The sequence below is a fragment of the Medicago truncatula genome, chromosome 4 (genome assembly GCF_003473485.1).
Source record: "Medicago truncatula cultivar Jemalong A17 chromosome 4, MtrunA17r5.0-ANR, whole genome shotgun sequence".
Taxonomy (NCBI): Eukaryota; Viridiplantae; Streptophyta; class Magnoliopsida; order Fabales; family Fabaceae; genus Medicago; species Medicago truncatula.
The window spans coordinates 26,051,763-26,069,471 of NC_053045.1; the positions used below are offsets into that span (position 1 = coordinate 26,051,763).

The 17,709-nt window shown below is 31.5% G+C and overlaps 2 protein-coding genes across 2 annotated transcripts; one reads left to right on the forward strand and one right to left on the reverse strand.

Annotated features, from left to right (window-relative positions):
- The first annotated feature begins 360 nt into the window (after nucleotides 1-360).
- On the forward strand, nucleotides 361-3,266 carry LOC25492164 (uncharacterized). Its single transcript, XM_013600232.3, has 3 exons — nucleotides 361-743; nucleotides 2,148-2,171; nucleotides 2,676-3,266. The coding sequence occupies exons 1-3, from the start codon at nucleotides 533-535 to the stop codon at nucleotides 3,020-3,022; spliced, it is 582 nt and encodes a 193-aa protein (XP_013455686.1). The 5' UTR covers nucleotides 361-532; the 3' UTR covers nucleotides 3,023-3,266.
- A 1,625-nt stretch (nucleotides 3,267-4,891) lies between these two features.
- LOC25492165 (condensin complex subunit 2) lies at nucleotides 4,892-10,404 on the reverse strand. Its single transcript, XM_013600234.3, has 14 exons — nucleotides 10,035-10,404; nucleotides 9,848-9,949; nucleotides 8,654-8,771; nucleotides 8,295-8,362; nucleotides 8,152-8,212; nucleotides 7,855-8,055; nucleotides 7,471-7,757; nucleotides 7,203-7,347; nucleotides 6,854-7,110; nucleotides 6,695-6,725; nucleotides 6,416-6,570; nucleotides 6,131-6,244; nucleotides 5,660-5,897; nucleotides 4,892-5,194 (listed from the first exon to the last, which is right to left on the reverse strand). The coding sequence occupies exons 1-13, from the start codon at nucleotides 10,287-10,289 to the stop codon at nucleotides 5,691-5,693; spliced, it is 2,001 nt and encodes a 666-aa protein (XP_013455688.1). The 5' UTR covers nucleotides 10,290-10,404; the 3' UTR covers nucleotides 4,892-5,194; nucleotides 5,660-5,690.
- Between the last annotated feature and the right edge of the window lie 7,305 nt (nucleotides 10,405-17,709).

The following is a 17,709-nucleotide window of genomic DNA, read 5'->3' on the forward strand; positions in this document are numbered from 1 at the left end:
TATGAGCATTGATATAATCGTAAATAAGTACATTATAGGACTGATACGACATTATTAACCAAATATTTTAACACGATGAGCTATTTTAACTAACAAAGTATAAATTGAAAGTATTTTTTTTTTGTCAAGTAGCATGGTGACTAGAGCTTACACAATTAAATTATGGAGAAGTGAAGTGTCCGGGATTATAACCCCGGCCCCTGCATATAAAATCCAATATCCCTACTAACTGAGTTAAGCTCACGGAAATAATTGAAAGATTATTTTAATATGACTATTTGGTACAGATTCAATCAAAATGACTATTATCTATTTATTTTTTAGAAGAAAAAAAAAGACAGACGTATTTTACGGTGCCACATTCAATTGAAGTCATAAATTAGGAGAAGATCAACTAAAAAAGAAAAAGTAGATAGATCGATCGAAAGAGGAGGAACCAGTAGCATAGCACTAGCAGCAGCATTACTTACCGACGCATACGCCGACACAAACACAATCTCAACTTCATTTCATTCAACTTCGAGAACGAAGCATGGCTATGAACAAATCAAGTGTTACGCTATTACGAGCAACTTTGATAATAGTTGCTGTATGCATAGCAGGTTATATATTAGGTCCACCACTCTATTGGCATTTCAAAGAAGGTTTAGCTGCTGTTAAACACTCTTCTTCTTCTTCTTCTTCAACTTGTTCCCCTTGTCTCTGTGATTGTTCTTCTCAACCCACTTTCTCAATTCCACAAGGTGTGTGTTTGTTTCTTTATGATTTTTGTGTTTTTATTGATTTTCCTTAATTGCCTGTGTTAAGATCTAGTTAAAAATTTGATCTTTTCTTAATTGGGTTGTTTAAGTTAGGTTTGGATCACAAGAAGAAGAAAAAATTGAAACTTTTTTAGATCTAAGTTCTATGAGATGATTTGAATTGATACTTAAACTTTTGAATTTGATTTGATCCTTGAACTAATGAATTATATGATCCCATATGAGTAATGATTTAATAAAGAGATACTTTGATCTTAATCTTAATCTTTCAAATTATGGTGTATATTATTTTTCTTCTTTAACATTATTATGATAGGGTTTTTTGTTTTTTTTGTAAGCAATCAGTAGACCAATTTGATGTGTAACTTGATCTAAGTTCCCCACTCTGTTTATGTTATACTTTATCGAATTTTTCGATTTGAGAGTAAGAAGACCTAATTAAGTAATGGACAATAGTTCATCTTACTGATGCTGTCATAAATTGCAATAAGGTTAATCCGCGATACATTCACCGCCGAAATTAGACAAGGGTTTTAAATAGATGTTGCGGTAGAGATTGTGGTTGTGTCGCGATTTTTGATATTGCAGATGGTTGTTGTCAAATACTGCCGATGCGGCAACATCAAAATTCAAAACCAGTTATGTTGCCACTCAGATTGAGATTGCAAACCTTTATTTTAAACCCTGTTGATGAGGTATAACCACATAGTTGTCTCCACTTAACCTATTTTTGGATTTTGCTACGACACTTATGAAGTTACAACCAACCAACTTTTTATCAACAAGAAACTTGATGTAACTCCCCAACAAATTCCCTCTGTTCATGTTATACTTCATCAATGCTTTTGATTTGATATTAAGAATAAGACCTAATTAAGAAACTAATGGTCAATTACCTCAAAAAAAAGAAACTAATGGTCAATTATTCAACTTACTGAACTAGTCTTAAATTGCAACAGTAATCGGCAGTACATTCACCGCCAAATTGATGGTCAGAGTTTTAAATAGCAGTCACTATAATAATTACGGTTGCAAATTGTGGTCAATGGTTGCATCACAGATTTGGCAACATTAAAAACTGTTATGTCACGGCCCAAATCATGACCGTAAATTAAAACCCTATTGCTGAAGCATATCCCCATAGTTTTCGTCATATAATTATTTATGTTATCAATTTAAACAAAGGTGAAAGTAGGCACCATAACCGTAACAATATAATATCTTGGTTATCGCTAATTAATTGGAAATTGTTAATCAACAGCCACGTAAATTAGAGCTTCAGTTGAACATTGTCATGGTTTTGTCATAATTTACTGCTCTTTTCTATTCAATTAAAGGCAAATTGAGCACATACTTATTTCAGTTTCTTTCACTGTGTTTCTGCAGGGCTGAGCAACATTTCCTTTGGAGGTTAGTTTCTGTATCCTAGATGTAGTACACTGAAATCCGTAGAAACATTCATTTCGTTTTTGTTATACCTTGATTTACACGTTTATGATGGTAGGAATGTAGGAATTGGAGTACCACTGTTGGAAGTCACTTTGAGCACTATGATAACTTATTTCTACTTTGCCAGAATCATCATTTACAATAACAAAATAATCTCATGTTGCTGATGTTTGTTTTCCAGTTCGGTTTTTTCATAGGATTCATTTTTTGGTTTGAATTTTGCTGTTTAAAAAAATATTAAATAAAGATTATATCTGGCGTAGTTTTTTGTCAAAACATGAATAAGGAATTATAGTTTTTGTACTGGATAGAACTCTGCTATAAATGTCATGAAAGCTCAAAAGCAGAAAATTCATCTTGCGCACAGCAGTGTTGTTGTATAACATTTTTTACCTGTGTTTTATGGCTCAGCTTCCTTCACTAACCAATTCTCTTTTTCTTTTCTTGATTGGAATTGCTATTTAGATTGTGCTAAGCCTGATCCAGAAGTTAATGGAGACACCGAAAAGAATTTTGCAGAGCTATTGTCGGAAGAACTAAAGCTACGTGAAAGTCAAGCTTTGGAAAATCAGCGACGAGCTGACATGGCTCTGCTTGAAGCAAAGAAGGTTGCATCTCAGTATCAAAAGGAAGCAGACAAGTGTAATTCTGGTATGGAAACGTGTGAGCAGGCAAGGGAGAAAGCCGAGTTGGCATTAGTCGCTCAGAAGAAAGTAACTTCTTTGTGGGAACTCCGAGCTCGCCAGAAAGGATGGAAAGAAGGGGCTGCGAAATCTAATACTCAGTCTCAAGGAAAAGTACAAACTTCTTAGAAACATAGCATGGCCTCCTCAATGGAGTGTTTCTTGCATATCACTTTTCAGTGTGTTTTTAACTGCTTGTAATAGTATATCATGTAGTTCTCATATGTGAACATGAAAGGTTAAGTGTAAAATACAAATGTTTTATTTCTACCATCCAGTTTTGGCCATTGATTCCACATGTACCACTATTAAAAGCTAGAAATCGGTGTTTTTGTTTACTGTGATAAAGCTTTACATGGAAAATATTTTACAACTGGCTTGTTTTTGGAGGCTCAGACTTGAATCTGTGTTCAGATTGTTGCTTCTTTAATTTTGGAGGTTCAGATTTGAACCTACAAGTTAATGTACACTACTTCAACCCTTCACCACTAGACCAATCCATGTGGTATAGGTTCTTGTTTCTTTGTTTTTACTCGATTATTTTAATGTTAATTGAGAGGGATCGAAAGGGAATTGTGTGGGATTATTAACTAAATCAAACTGTGGTAAAAAATATAAGTGGATAAGTATAAGTTTTTTTTTTTTTTTTTTTATGTAAATTGTGTATTGCATAAAGATTAATTTATTGAGCTAAATAAGACTACAAAGATTGACAAATCTTTTTCAAAAGATTTAATATTGTTGTATTTTTATAGTTGAATTCGAACAAAGGACCTCAAGTTAAATTGAAAGAGATATTTGTCTTCCTATTTAAGTGTTTTTGATTAATCTAGTTTAAAGTTTTAGGTAGTTTTCCAAATCCGACATATAGGATGACTTCAAATCTTTAATAGGGTTAATTATCATTTACAATGAAAAATATAACCCAAAATAGTAACTCACATTTTGGCTGGCCAATTAGTCTACCCTTTAATTTAGACTTAATAAAACAGAGACACGTTTGTCCCCATATGAAAATACGAGGGACTAATTTGGGTATTAATTTTTTAGACCGTGTTTAACTGGAAGAAAATTGTGAGACTAAATTAAGTCAATAATTTTCTCTTTCACGGTAAACAAATACTGAGCACCAACATATGTTAATTGAGTTTAACGTCAGTATAAAGTGAAGGCTGCTCAAAAAAAAAAAAAGTATGAAGTGAAGGCAAAAAAATTTACACTATCAATAAATTACAAGCATTCATACATTCCATTGTAAAAGTAGTTATGATTAAAGTCAAAACAGTTTTATTTTAATTTAACGGTGTAAAAGTAGTTATGATTTGACAATGTATAAATTTTACTTTATTTTTAGCTATTTTAAAATCATTTGCTTGATTGGTTGTGATTTACTAAAAAATAAAAAATAGGTAAAATTACACTTTTAGTTCCTTAACTTAATTTCAGGTAACAATTTGATCATCTTTTTTTCATTACAAAAAGAATTTAGATTATATTTTTTGTTATATTGTTGGTGTCATTGAAATAGATAATTTTGGTTAGTTTTGTTTGTTATAATTTGAAAGCAACAAACATTTCTATTTTTCGTTTTAATCAAAAACAAAATTTCATAAAAAAACACTGTTCATAATTTTTAAACATTAGCACAGTAAAAAAACGGAAAGACTTGCCCGTCTTTCCACTAGCGTATATAAATTAAATTCTATGAACTAGATCAAAAAAGTATGTGAGGTTTTTTTAAGAAACCAAATAACTGAATCACTAAAACAACAGAAAAAATCAACCAGAATGGTTTATCCCCATTTCTGAGAAGTGGTTTCTTCCTGCCATGATGATTTTGATTACATCCCAAGTGATAGTCACAACCCCGATCTAGGATACACGGACTGTGGTGTGTACCCTGTTAACCATTGAAACAGTGGTCCATAACTATTAATTTTCTATTGTAACATAAGAATCATAAAGTGAAACACAGCATACAAATCTGCAACCAAATGATCAGTATATTAACTAATTTATGATTACTTGTGAGAAATATGATTAATTTAGTTTGATATTTGTTAATACAGAAAATGTAGGCTGGGGTAGTGCTATAACAGTCAGTCAGTCATTCATCCATTCATCAACTTTGAGTATTTGACACAAGAATCAATCCAAATTATAGGATACAAATGGGAGCACAACATGAGTTAACTCTGTCATGAAGAAGAGCTAATTTACATCTCAATAGATCAGACAATTACTTGATGAGACTTGAACAACCATAACCAAAAGCGACATGTTACAATCTCCATCTGAAAACTGAAGCAGAAGCTCACGTCAATTGTATGATAAGGGTATGAATCAAGGAAAAAATATCAATTGACAATTGAGATTAAATAGTTTTTCTATAAGGAATTGAGATTAAATTTGTAATGGTCAAATTGGACTCATAACTACGGACTAATTTTTAATTTAATTTTTCTATCAATGTTTTTCAACCAAATCTGTTATCTATGATCCTCTGCTAATCTATTGACCCAAAAAAGAATGGACAGAGTTCATCATAACTAGGTAATGTCTATGAACAAAAGTATGGGTGAGAACTTTGAAAGCAGTGATTGAATTATATTATTTAAGTTAAAAAATTTAACATAAAATTTCAAAAAAGCTACTTTTATATAACAATTTAAACTGATTGAAGCAAGCAAGAAAAATTGATGAAAGCACGTCCATCAATCCCAATTAGACAGAAAGTGTATCAAAAGAAATCATAAAAACACTTACCGAACTATTTTCTAATTCCTGAACTGCAGAATTAATGAGTATCACCAACAGGTGGAAGGCATATTGAAAGATCATCCAAGTTGGGGAAGCTTTGGATACTCAATCCTTTCTCATTTGCCAAATGCAGTAAACATATGAAGCACAAATGAGGAGAAATGTCACTGATGTTTGCAGCGGCATTGCATTCACCAGGAAAATTAGCCAATAAATTTTTGAAAGATACTATCTCTTCTTGATCCTGTAGAATAGAGAGTCAACAGAACAAAACAATGCAAGAATTAGAACTTATCATTCAGTGGCAAGGCAAAAATAAACAGCTTTTGTAATGCTCTAGAATCCTATGGAGAGTTAAAATAGCACTGTGTCTTAACAGAAACTAACTGTAGCAAGTTTCATTTCAGTCAGAGAAACCAGAGAGGGAAGGATAATTGTACCCTGGATTTCTTAAGAAATGGAGGAATTTTGGTATACCTGAACAGGAGAAAGCTTAACAGATTCTTGAACGTGGTCCCAAAGAGTAACTTTTAGCACTTGAACATCAACCTGTTTGGACGTTTTGTCATACTGGACTTCTATTTTACTGACCTGTTATTTGGAAATAAGCATATATTATTATACTTGAATTCCTGCTGCAATATTTCGACTGAAAATTAATGACTAGTATATGCACTGATGAAAGACGTCATTCTTTCATCAGTGTGTATAATACCTAGAGGAATTTATTAAGAGCAAATGTGTATGTTCAATAAAACCTACCTGACGTGGCTGTGTAATAAGAGTGCCTGGATCCTCTATGTCACTATGATGATCACCTTCATAATCACCAGCCTCATCATCACCGCAAGCACTTCCATTGTCCCAAGAAGGGAATGGATCATTCTCGTTGAATTGATCTCTAGATCCATCTGCATCTGCAAATGCACCTAAGCTTGAAATACAATCTAATGACAGCTGAAGACATTTTAAATGATCTCTATATGTACAAGCATGGTAACTAGTCTACATTTTTAAAAAGGTAAATTTTAAACATTTTACCTGAGAATCTTTTTGCCCTCCTCCCAAGACACTAAAGAAAAAACACGAATCATCAGAGATAAATATAAATTAATATCACTCCATACAAGAAAGTACTTTGAAACTGATTGCTACGTCTTGCAGAAACTACTTTCTTTTGATCAAAAAGAAAAAAACTACCTTCACATCCGGAAGCAGAAATAGCTTGACAAGTTCCTCTGGCTGGTAGTGGCAGTCCTCTGGAAGTTTTGTGTTGCAAGGCGATCTGCTTTCAGGGAGAAGTAATGTTTTGGGATTCTTCGGAGGAGCAAATATATCAGACAAGTCTTTCTCCAGAGAATTTGTGAAATCTAAATCAACTTCGGCTTGTTTCTTACTCTTTGTCTGCCTAGGTTTCAGGGTTGACCCATCTTCGGAAGTAGGTTGAACCTCAGAGACTACAACAAAGTAACTAGAATAAATAAATAAAATGTTCAATTCTAAGAAACATAGAACATTAAAATATCTTTATCTGGCCTCCAAATCCCACCTTTGGATTTTTTATACTTCCAATGATCAGGGCCTGCCCATGCATTATGTTTTGAATTAAAACCCAGACTCAAGAATAAGAAACCATCAACATTTTCAAATCTATCATCCATATCAGAATCTGTGGAGGGAAACTGCTCATTTTCCTACAAAATTCAGAATTTTACTTTAGCAGCTGAACCACTCACTTGTTAGAATATCAAAAGAGGCTATTTTAAAATCTCATCCTAAACAGTCATAGAGGTTTATATGGTTAAAACATGACAAACCTGAGGATAACTAGAGAAACTTGGGTCTGCATCATTAGAGCCTAGGTCAGCAATGACTGGTTGGTCATCATGATCATCACTCCAGGTCGCGCCATTGTCATATTCTTCTCTGTCAGCGCCATTTTCACAATTAAAATCGGCATCAAGCTCTTCCGCTGAATTCTGGCCAGGAAGTTGAAAACCAGTAGGCCTTTTATTATTTTCATCGAACTGGTTTACTATAGTCCTCAGAGTTGGAGAAATTTCATCTTTCACACGCATCTCTAATACTATCTCCTCAACACAATCTACAAAGAAAATTAAATCACCAGTAACCACATTGAATGTGTTTCGGTTTGCAAATGTAACAAGAAGTTTCACCGGATATTTCACAAAGCAGCACACCTCTGGCAAAAGAAAGATCAATGGTATCTGAAATATCAGGTTCATTTTGGCTTTCCATACACTTTGCAGGTACTTCTAGTGAATCAAACAGCAGCCTACATCCACCATATACACCGAGATTATTCATTAAAAGACCTTTGGCTCCTCCTTCGTCAAATTTTGCAGTTGTCTGGCGATACAGGGGATCAACGACAAAGGCAGCTGAAAAAAATATATAATAGCATATACGCTTTCAGCACAACCTCAACCATGCTGCTTATAACTAGTAACAGAAATAGAATAAGGATTTGTGATCACCATCAAACTTCTTTACATTGAGAACCTCAAAAGATGATTCCAGTGTTGACAAAGGTGACAACTGCATGAACAAACAACTGTTCAAACTAAGCAAAAACTATCATAAACAAGTCATGATAAAAAAAAAAATCCAGACTATTGACCTTTTTATCTGTCTCTTTCCTGCTTCCTTCTTGTCCATTTTCAACATTAACACCCTCCAGTGTAGTGTCTGACATTATGACCAAGCATTAGATTAAACTAATATAAACAGAATATTTCAAAACCAAAAGTAAATGTACTGGAGTTTGAAACCGTTTGAATTTGTACATTCATAAGATATCAAACATTAGGAAATATAAGATACGTTGTACGCTATACTATACAATACAGAAGAAAAGTAATCCCCTGTAACTCATCCACAAAGCAATCATCGAGAAACAAATGCAACTTGTGCAGATAATGAAGAAAAAAAGAGAGAATCAGAATATGCTAGGCTTTATAAGAGGGTAATAAGTGTAACCTTGCTCAGCTTCTTGACCTGCTCTATTCATCCCACCAAGGACTTTATATGCCTCAGAATGAACCGAATCCACCCTGAGTGAATAAATTTTGACACCGGCCTCAAGAGTGCAGCTTGCCTGCCCAAAATAAATTTTTAATGAAACTACCTAAAGTATACACATACATAACTTTTCCTGTTCACCCCTATGTTGTTAATCCCAAATAGCAGCGCGTAGCGCCGAACCCAAAAAATGCTATAGTGGGATGACCGCTATTGTGAAGACTAAAAAACAGTTTACTTTATAGTGAGATGACCGCTATTGTGAAGACTAAAAAACAATATACAAACTAAACATAAATTCCAACAAGATACATAAATACTCAAAAGTACAAAAATACAAAACTTAAAGGGACATTCGTACTTAATAATTCTAATCAACTTTGTCATCTTCGATCAAATAAGTTCTAAATGTAATTAAAATGGCATAGCATTGAAAATGACAAAATCCAGTTCTAAAATTAAACAAAATGACAAGCCATCAAAATAAAGTTTTAAAAGTAATCAAAATCATGCTTCCGCGTCTATGTCGGCCTCATCTTCACTTCTAAGTTCCACCACATCAATATTAACTAAAGTAATCACTTGATTCAAACTCTTGTTTTTCCATCTCCAACTCCTCATCTTCATCCCCATCTCCATTAAGCACAGCTGTAGTGGGTCTAGATTGCTATAGTGGATAGTGGGATGGCCGCAATTCACGACCACAAAAACCACCACTGTTAAGGCAGCTTGCAGGGAGATAGTGCTGCGTCACTGCTACGCAATTCCGCTATAGCAGTGCTATTGACAGCATAGGCTCACCCTAGAAAGCTATATAGCACCAAAACTTCAGATTGAAGTTCTGTTTGTTTCTAAAACGACACGGACACATGTTAAATTACTTCCATTTTCTTAAATTGTTATCAACATGTCAGTGTCCAGTGTTCGTATCTATGCCAGTGCTTTATAGCTTGTCGGTTCATATGTCCAATCCATAATCTAATATCTAATTCCTCTAATCTAGTAGATTTTTTGAATAATTGCACATGACCTCACACATTACAACAAAATTTTACAGCAAACATCTAATCTCTTAAATTATAAAACCAAAACTCAAATCCAAAATTGAACCAAGAAATTAAAACAAACAACGCGAATTTTAAGCATACATACCTTCTGAAAATTAGTCTCAGTATCATTCTCTTCTTCAGCCTTAATAATATCAGTAAGATGATCAATCAAGTTCAACTCCCAAGTATTTTTCTGATTAATTTTCTGCACAAAAAATTTCCCAAAATCAAAAAATCAAACAATAAGATTAAAAATTAAAACTGAAATTTCAATTTCAAATTTTGTTTACATTTTCGCTGGCGAGCTTTATACAATTCTGGAACAAATCGAAGATCTGCTGTTTATTAAGACACGGATCGGAGTCGGCCTCGAGAGATTGCGAAACCGGGAGATTCTTGCGGCGGATTGCAGCGGCGCGTGCTGCACGTGCTTGAGCGCGTTCGAGCTGGTCGTCATTGGAGCCTAAGATGAAGGGGCTGGTGGGAGATTGGATGCGTGCAGCAACTGGGAGACGGTGTTTGGTAGGACTTAGGGTTTCCGCCATTGGAAGAAGAAGGTAGGGTTTGGAATCGAGAGAGTGATGAGGAAGATGAAGTTAGAGAGATTTGTTTGTTCCCTCCAGTTTTGCAATTTGAATTGGTAGCTTTTTTTTTTTGTTAGTGATAATTAGAAAGATGTTCAAAATAAAAAAAAAAATATATATATATATATATATATATATATATATATATATATATATATATATATAAATGATGTGATGTGACATAAAGAACACTAAAGTGCAAAAAAATAATCATCCAATGGTGAGATCTTCGCTATTTAAGACCCGATATCTAATAGTTATCTTTATTGGAGATTTTTTTTTTTGGGTTTTCTAAGATCCAGGGTCTCACTTCCTCATTTTTGAGTGGACCCCACATTACTTTTCATTAAAATAATCATTGTAGTGTTGGAATGTAAATGATGAAGAGTTAGTGGTGAGACCGATTTAGACCTTTTGTTAGAAAGTCTTCACTTGAGTGATTGAGTGTTTATTAGATAGTGTTATTAAAAAAATTATAAAAAAAAAAAAAATGATGTGTACACGTGATACCCATTTAAGAATTCTAAATTGAAGGTCTCTATTATGGATGCTCGGATATTCATATTGTAAATGTTTGATGGTTTGAGACCACAAACTATGAAAATATTAAATTGCTAACTCAAATTGTTTAAGTTAGTCAAAGTGTTCCTTTCGTAAAATAGTTGTGTTAGAAATATTGATGACTCATGTTAAATAATATCGTCGTTTGTTCATGTTGATGTTGTGTAACACACACTACTAGTTAATAACTTTAAAAAAATATGAAAATAGAAAAACATGGGGTGTAAATAGAAAAACTCATACTCTTTAGATAGTGGCTTTTTCTTTTTTTATTGCCACGCGTGAAAAACATTTTACATGTCATTAATAATTAAAAAAATATGAAAATTATTTTTCAAAAATTATAAAAAATGAATTAATTAGGAGAAAAATAATTTGTTTTTAAATTTAGAAAAAAATTATAAAAAAATCTCAAATTTAATATATTTCAAAATTTTCGAAATCTTTTAAAATAATAAGGAAAAAGATTCTAAAATATCCAAATATAAATTAAAATTAAAAAAACTTTGAAAAATATTATATTATCTAATTGTTTTATTTTGAAAATTAAGTTCCAGAATTTTTTTTTAAAATATTCGTAATTTCGAAAAAAAATTGAATTTTTTTCATTTTTTAATTTTGAAAAAGATTTCATAAAAAATTATAATCAGAATTTAAAAAATCTTCAAAATTTCGTAAAATCAGAATTCTGGAACAATATTTCAAGATTATATCAAAAAAATTGAAAAAAAAAAAACTGATTTTTTTTAAAAATTGAACGTTTTTGAAAAAAATCTGAAGTTAAGATTTTAAAAATTTAAATTAAATCGAATTTTTTTTCAGATTATATCATTTGAATTTAAAAACATTTTTATCTAGATTTTTAATAATTAAAATATTTTCCAGTATTTTTATTTTTTGTAGAAAAAATTTAAAAAAAGTTTTTTATTGCGAAAAAAAATCTGATTTTTTTTAATTTTGAATTTTTCTATTTAAAAAATTAAATTCCACATTTTTTAAATATCTTCTTAATTTCGAAAAAGATATGAACTTTTTTCTATTTTTTTATATTTCGGAAAAAAAAATCTAAATGTTTTTTAATTATTGAAAAATAAATCTGGTTTTTTTTTCCGATTTTTTTAATTTAAAATAATAATTTGAATTTTTTCAGATTTTTTTAAAAAGATTTTTCGTTTTTTAAATTTTTATATTATTTTTTTTAAATATAAATGATGTGTAAAATATTTTTTACTCGTGGCAAACAAAAAATAAAATAAAATAAAATAAAAAACCACCTAAATGTCACATCAAATATTCTGCTGAGTCAATGGACTTCGGTGGCAATCGTGAAGAATCTTCATTTTACAATGACGAAATCTAAAATAAAAAAATTACAGGGGGCAAAACCAAAAGTGTCTTATATTACAGGGGGGTAAAGGACTATTAACCCTAAATTTTATTATCTTATTCACTTAATTATTTAAAGGGTTAATAGTGTTTTACTCCCCTATAATATAAGTCATTTCCGGTTCTCCCCTATGTAAATTTTTTTTTTTTAATTTCATCCTTGAAATTTGAAAACTTTTTGGTTTTAGACCTTCATGGAAAATTTCACACCCTGTAATTTGAGCAAATTTAGGTTTACCTCATTGTAATTTGAGCAAAGTTCGGTATACCCCCTATAATATAAGCAAATTTTGGTTTACCCCCTGCCATATCTTCGATTTTGTACTGTCAAAATTCATGAAGGTCCAAAACCAAAAATCTTCAAATTACAAGGACGAAATCCCAAAAAAATATTTTACCGGGGGTCAAACCAGAAATGACCTATATTACAGGGGTAAAACACTATTAACCCTTATTTAAATAATAAACAAATAAAACATAACTTGTTAAGTTTCTTCCTCTTTCCCTACCAAATAAATAAATAAAATAAAACGTAACAACTTACCAATGCGGGTTTGGTATAATATATTTGGAAGGGCTAGGTATTTCAAGGTGTCTACTTACTATATTATAAAGATAAATCCCTATGATTTTACCATTTTGCCCTTAGGAGGGACATTTTAGTAGTTTTCTATTGATGGGTGTGGTTAGTGCCATCTCATCATTTTTAGGATGCATTTTCCATTTTGCCCCTCACCATTTTTTTTATTTATTTTATAATTTTTTATATTTTTAATAACTTTTATAATTTTTATATTTTTAACAACTTTTAACTATTTTCCAATTTTTATTTTTTTAACTATTTTTTTATTTTTTCACCCAAATTCAGTTGCTTCCACATTGCCGTTGTAGGAGATTAAGGTATCGTTTGACCCGACTATTTTCCAACTTCTCTACATTTTTAAGGAGAAGTTAGGTCAAGCACGCTATCAATTATTTTAATTTCAATATTGTTTAATCATCACAACCTCACAAATATTTTTATTCACACTGTCATTTAATGATACCAAATACTTTTATTTCTTTTTTTCAACCTCGCAAATATTTACACACACACATTAACATTTAGAGTAATATTTTATGTCCGTCTGTCTGTGTTTTTGTTACGCTGATGCATATAATTTTTTGGGTTAATAGTGTTTTTCACCCTTGTAATATATGTCATTTTCAGTTTTCGCCCTTATAAAATTTTCGGTTTGATTTGCACCCTCGTAAAAATTTTATTTTCCGGAAAACACCCTTAATAGGCCATTCAAAAACCAAAATTTCTTGAAAAAAAGATTCTGAAAATGGCCTATTAGGGGTGTTTTCCGGAAAATAAAAATTTTACGAGGGTGCAAATCAAACCGAAAATTTTATAAAGGCAAAAACCGGAAATAACATAAATTACAGGGTGAAAAGCACTGTTAACCCTAATTTTTTTTAGTGTTGCTTGGTTAAGTACTGCCTCACCAATTTTTTTAACTATTTTTCAATTTTTATATTTTTAAAAACTTTTAACTATTTTCTAATTTTTTTTATTTTTAACTATTTTTCTCCCAAATTCAGTTGCTTCTACACTGCCGCTGTGGGAGATTAAGATACCGTTTGAACCGGATTTTTTTACTTCTCTACATTTTTAAGGAGAAGTTAGGTCAAACACAATATCAATTAAGTACTTACTAGAAAGGAAAGTTTTTTTAATGCATAAAATTGAATGGAATGAACTTTGGCCAAAAGTTGTTGAATGCTACTTTAAAAAACTATTTCTCGACAATATATTTCACAAGCACCTCTTTTCAGCTCGCGCTCGGAACCTTTTCTTTTATTTTTTAATATTATATTTCAATATGTTTTCTTTTCATTTAACTTTATTTTATTTTATTTTTTTGAACCGTTCCATTTAATTTTATTATCTTTTTATCACTTATATATTTAATTTTAATATTGTTTAATCATCACAACCTCGCAAATATTTTTATTCACGCTGTCATTTAATGATACCAAATATTATTATTTCCTTTCTTCAACCTCGCGAATATATACACACACGCACATTAACGTTTAAAGTAATATTTTATGTTCGTCTGTCTGTTTTTTGTTACGCTAATGCATATAATTTTTTTAGTTCGACTTCTTCTTAACGTACTTCGTACAACGGTTTTTCCAAACTGTCTCAGGTTAAGCCAATTGCTGAATTTATAAACTTAGTCAATGTCTGCTTATTTTATGCACAAACATGCTTTGAGTTTTTTTACGCACAAATTAAAAATACATATTGCATTATTCTTTATTTCATGTGCATAATTTGTGTTAGGAAACATACTGCATCACTATTTGGAAAACAACTAAATTCAATCCTAACCAGTTTGGATTGTATTATGAGAGTTGCACCAAATGTTCGAAGACATGAATGTCAAATGGTGCTAGCTATATATGCACATGCGGAAGTGATGCTTAATTTCCATTTGTTTCAACAATGTTAATCGGTCAACGGGTTACATATAATGTACATGCATGCATTTATCTAGACTTTATAGGAATATACTCCCTCTGTTCCTTTTTTAGTGTCGTTTTTGAAGAAATTTTTTGTTTCTATTTAATTGTCACTTTTAAAGTTCAATGCAACATTAAATGCAAAAGTAGTAACAATCATTGACTATCTTGGTTTATGTAAAATGTCAAAATATGACAATTAAAAAGGAACGAAGGTAGTAATAGAAAGATAAATTAGAAGTCATGCTACATTTTCTTTAGCTTAAAATCAGTTATGGTACCTTTATTTTATAAATTATATGTAAATATATTCGCATACATCTTATCCATGTAAATATGCATTAGACTAATATTGCAGTTATTTTCCTGTTTAGCATTTCCCAAACGAGGTGTCAAAAACAATTCTGAAAGGAAAGCGCAAAACAATCAATCTCATTGATGACCAGACACAGAGACCGTATAACTGTCACCTCATTACGGCCGATAAAGCAAGCTATGAAAATTACTTGGGTGGGCAGTGGTTCAATTTCTGCAGATAACGAGTGATAGAAGAAGGTAGTAAGCTCATCTTTGATCTCGAAAAGTCACAGAAGAACTTGCAAATTCGAGTTGTTCCAAAGTAGATCTTTGTTGTTGAACTATTTGAACTTCTACTATTTTGACGTATCGCTTTAGACTGTAGTCGTAAACTATCTTGACTTTGGGATGTCATTTGTTCTTTTCATTTTGTCTGGTTTAAATATTGATAAAAAAACCCTTTTTGGTTAGTCTATGAAACTTGCAATCTCTTTTATAAACATAACTATTATGTAACGTTAATCTGCACATTTTTGGTTCCTTCATTGCTTCCAATTAGTATCATGTTAATTGTAATGTTGTTTTCCTAATCTCTTGAACGAAATAAAACATGCTCTTTTCTTACGGTAAATCTTTATAATGCTTTGGTAAATGTTTTAGAAATGTAAGTATATATAACTTCTAATTAACACTGCAATTTGTTTTATACCTAGCACTTCTCAAATGAGATATCAATGACATATCTAAAAGGAACACGGAAAACAATCACACTCATCGACAAACAAGCTCAAAAAAGGTGTAAGTGTCGTTTGATAACGGAAAAGAGAGCAAGCTACAAAAAATACTTAGGCGGCCAATGGTTCAAATTTTGCCAAAAACATATGTTAGAGGTAGGTGATAAGTTAATTTTTAATCTAGAGAAGCCACCTAAAAATATGCATCTTCAAGTCGTTTCTAAATAAAGATTTGGTGTTCATGATCCGCACTTTCAACAGATCACATTAACTCTAATCCTAGACTAGATTATCTTCACTCACCGATGCTACTTCTTTGCTTGATTTCATTTGATGTAAATATGGGCATCAATCATTTTTTGGTAACTCTATAACAACGTCACTCTTTTTTATAATTTTGGATAATATGTAAATTCACACATTATTGGTTCCTTTACTGGTTCCAATTGTTTTCATCATAAATATTATGTCAATTCCTAATCTCATAAACTTATTATATGCTCTCTTAATCAGCTCATACATATTTTATGATGAATCATAATGTTCCGTCGTTTTAACATCTATTCTTTCGAAGATTTTTTTTATCGAATACGTTATTGAACCCGTGCTTGGCATGGGTTTGTAACTAGTTTAGAAGATAAAGATAATGGTGAAACTAATAGTAGGGTATATAACGGAAAGGAAGAGAATTTGAAAACAATTATATAATTTCATAATTGTTCTATTACAATTAAAAGACCCTTTTTAGAAGTGATATAATGAATGATGAATTTTTAATTTATGTTATTTAATTATGTTTAAGTCCATACCATATGCCACAAATTTGACCAAGATAAATTTCGATGATAAAGTTGATCATCTTATTCACGTATGTTGGAACAAAATATGTTTAGCAATAATAATCTTTCAGAGTTTTGATGATAACAAAGTATTAAAAATTGTCAATTGGATACGCTAATATTTGTTCAAGTGTACAGGACTATAGACAATATTTGACATCTTAAATTGGTCCTAAAAGAACAAGTAAAGAGCAAGTATATCAACAAAAAGGGAAGCTTAAAGCGTCTGAAGAAAACTGTGTCTGAAGTTTGAAGTGCTCCTGAAGACAAAGTGCTTCTAAAGTGATGACGTCATCAGAAGCAAGTTTATCAGAAGCAAGTTCATCAGAAGCAAGTTCACCAGAAGCTGCAGATCATCAGAAGATCAACCTAAAGCTTCAAAAGTTGTTTCAAGGATTCAAGCTCGCCAGAAAATTGCAGAAGACTTGGAAAGTTAACAACGGCTATTTTGAAAAGCATTGGATACTTTTCAAAATACAAATCACTATCTGCACTACTCTGTTTTTGTCTCTGCTACAAGACAAGAATAACAGCTCTGCCTGCAAACAATGTTTATACACATTGGGAACGCATTTGAAAGTGATCCTTCATAGGACAATAACCATATCAGGAAAAAGATCAATGGTGAATTATCAAAGCTTCAAACGACTCTATTTTGGATGTGCTGGCAATTCAACGTCTCTCTCAGACCTCTATTTAAGGGACTGAAGACACAAAGTTTCATAAGAACAATATACGCATCAGCTAAGCAAAAACTCTGTTGAATTTGTTCTCCACTCCAAAGTTCACTTAGAATTTCTTAACAAAGCTTACATCTTAGGAATTCTAGAGTCTGTATCTGATTTGTATTGTGAACACCACTGATTGTATATCAAGTGTTCAACCTCAAACATTTTTCATTGTAATTCTGTTTGAATTTAGAAGTCTCTTGCAGTTGTGCTTGAGCAATAGAAGTCTCTTGATATTGTTCAGGAGCATAGGAAGTCTCTTGCAGTTGTGCTTGAGCAATTTGAAGTCTCTTGCTAGTTTTAGTAGTGAGCAATTGTAATT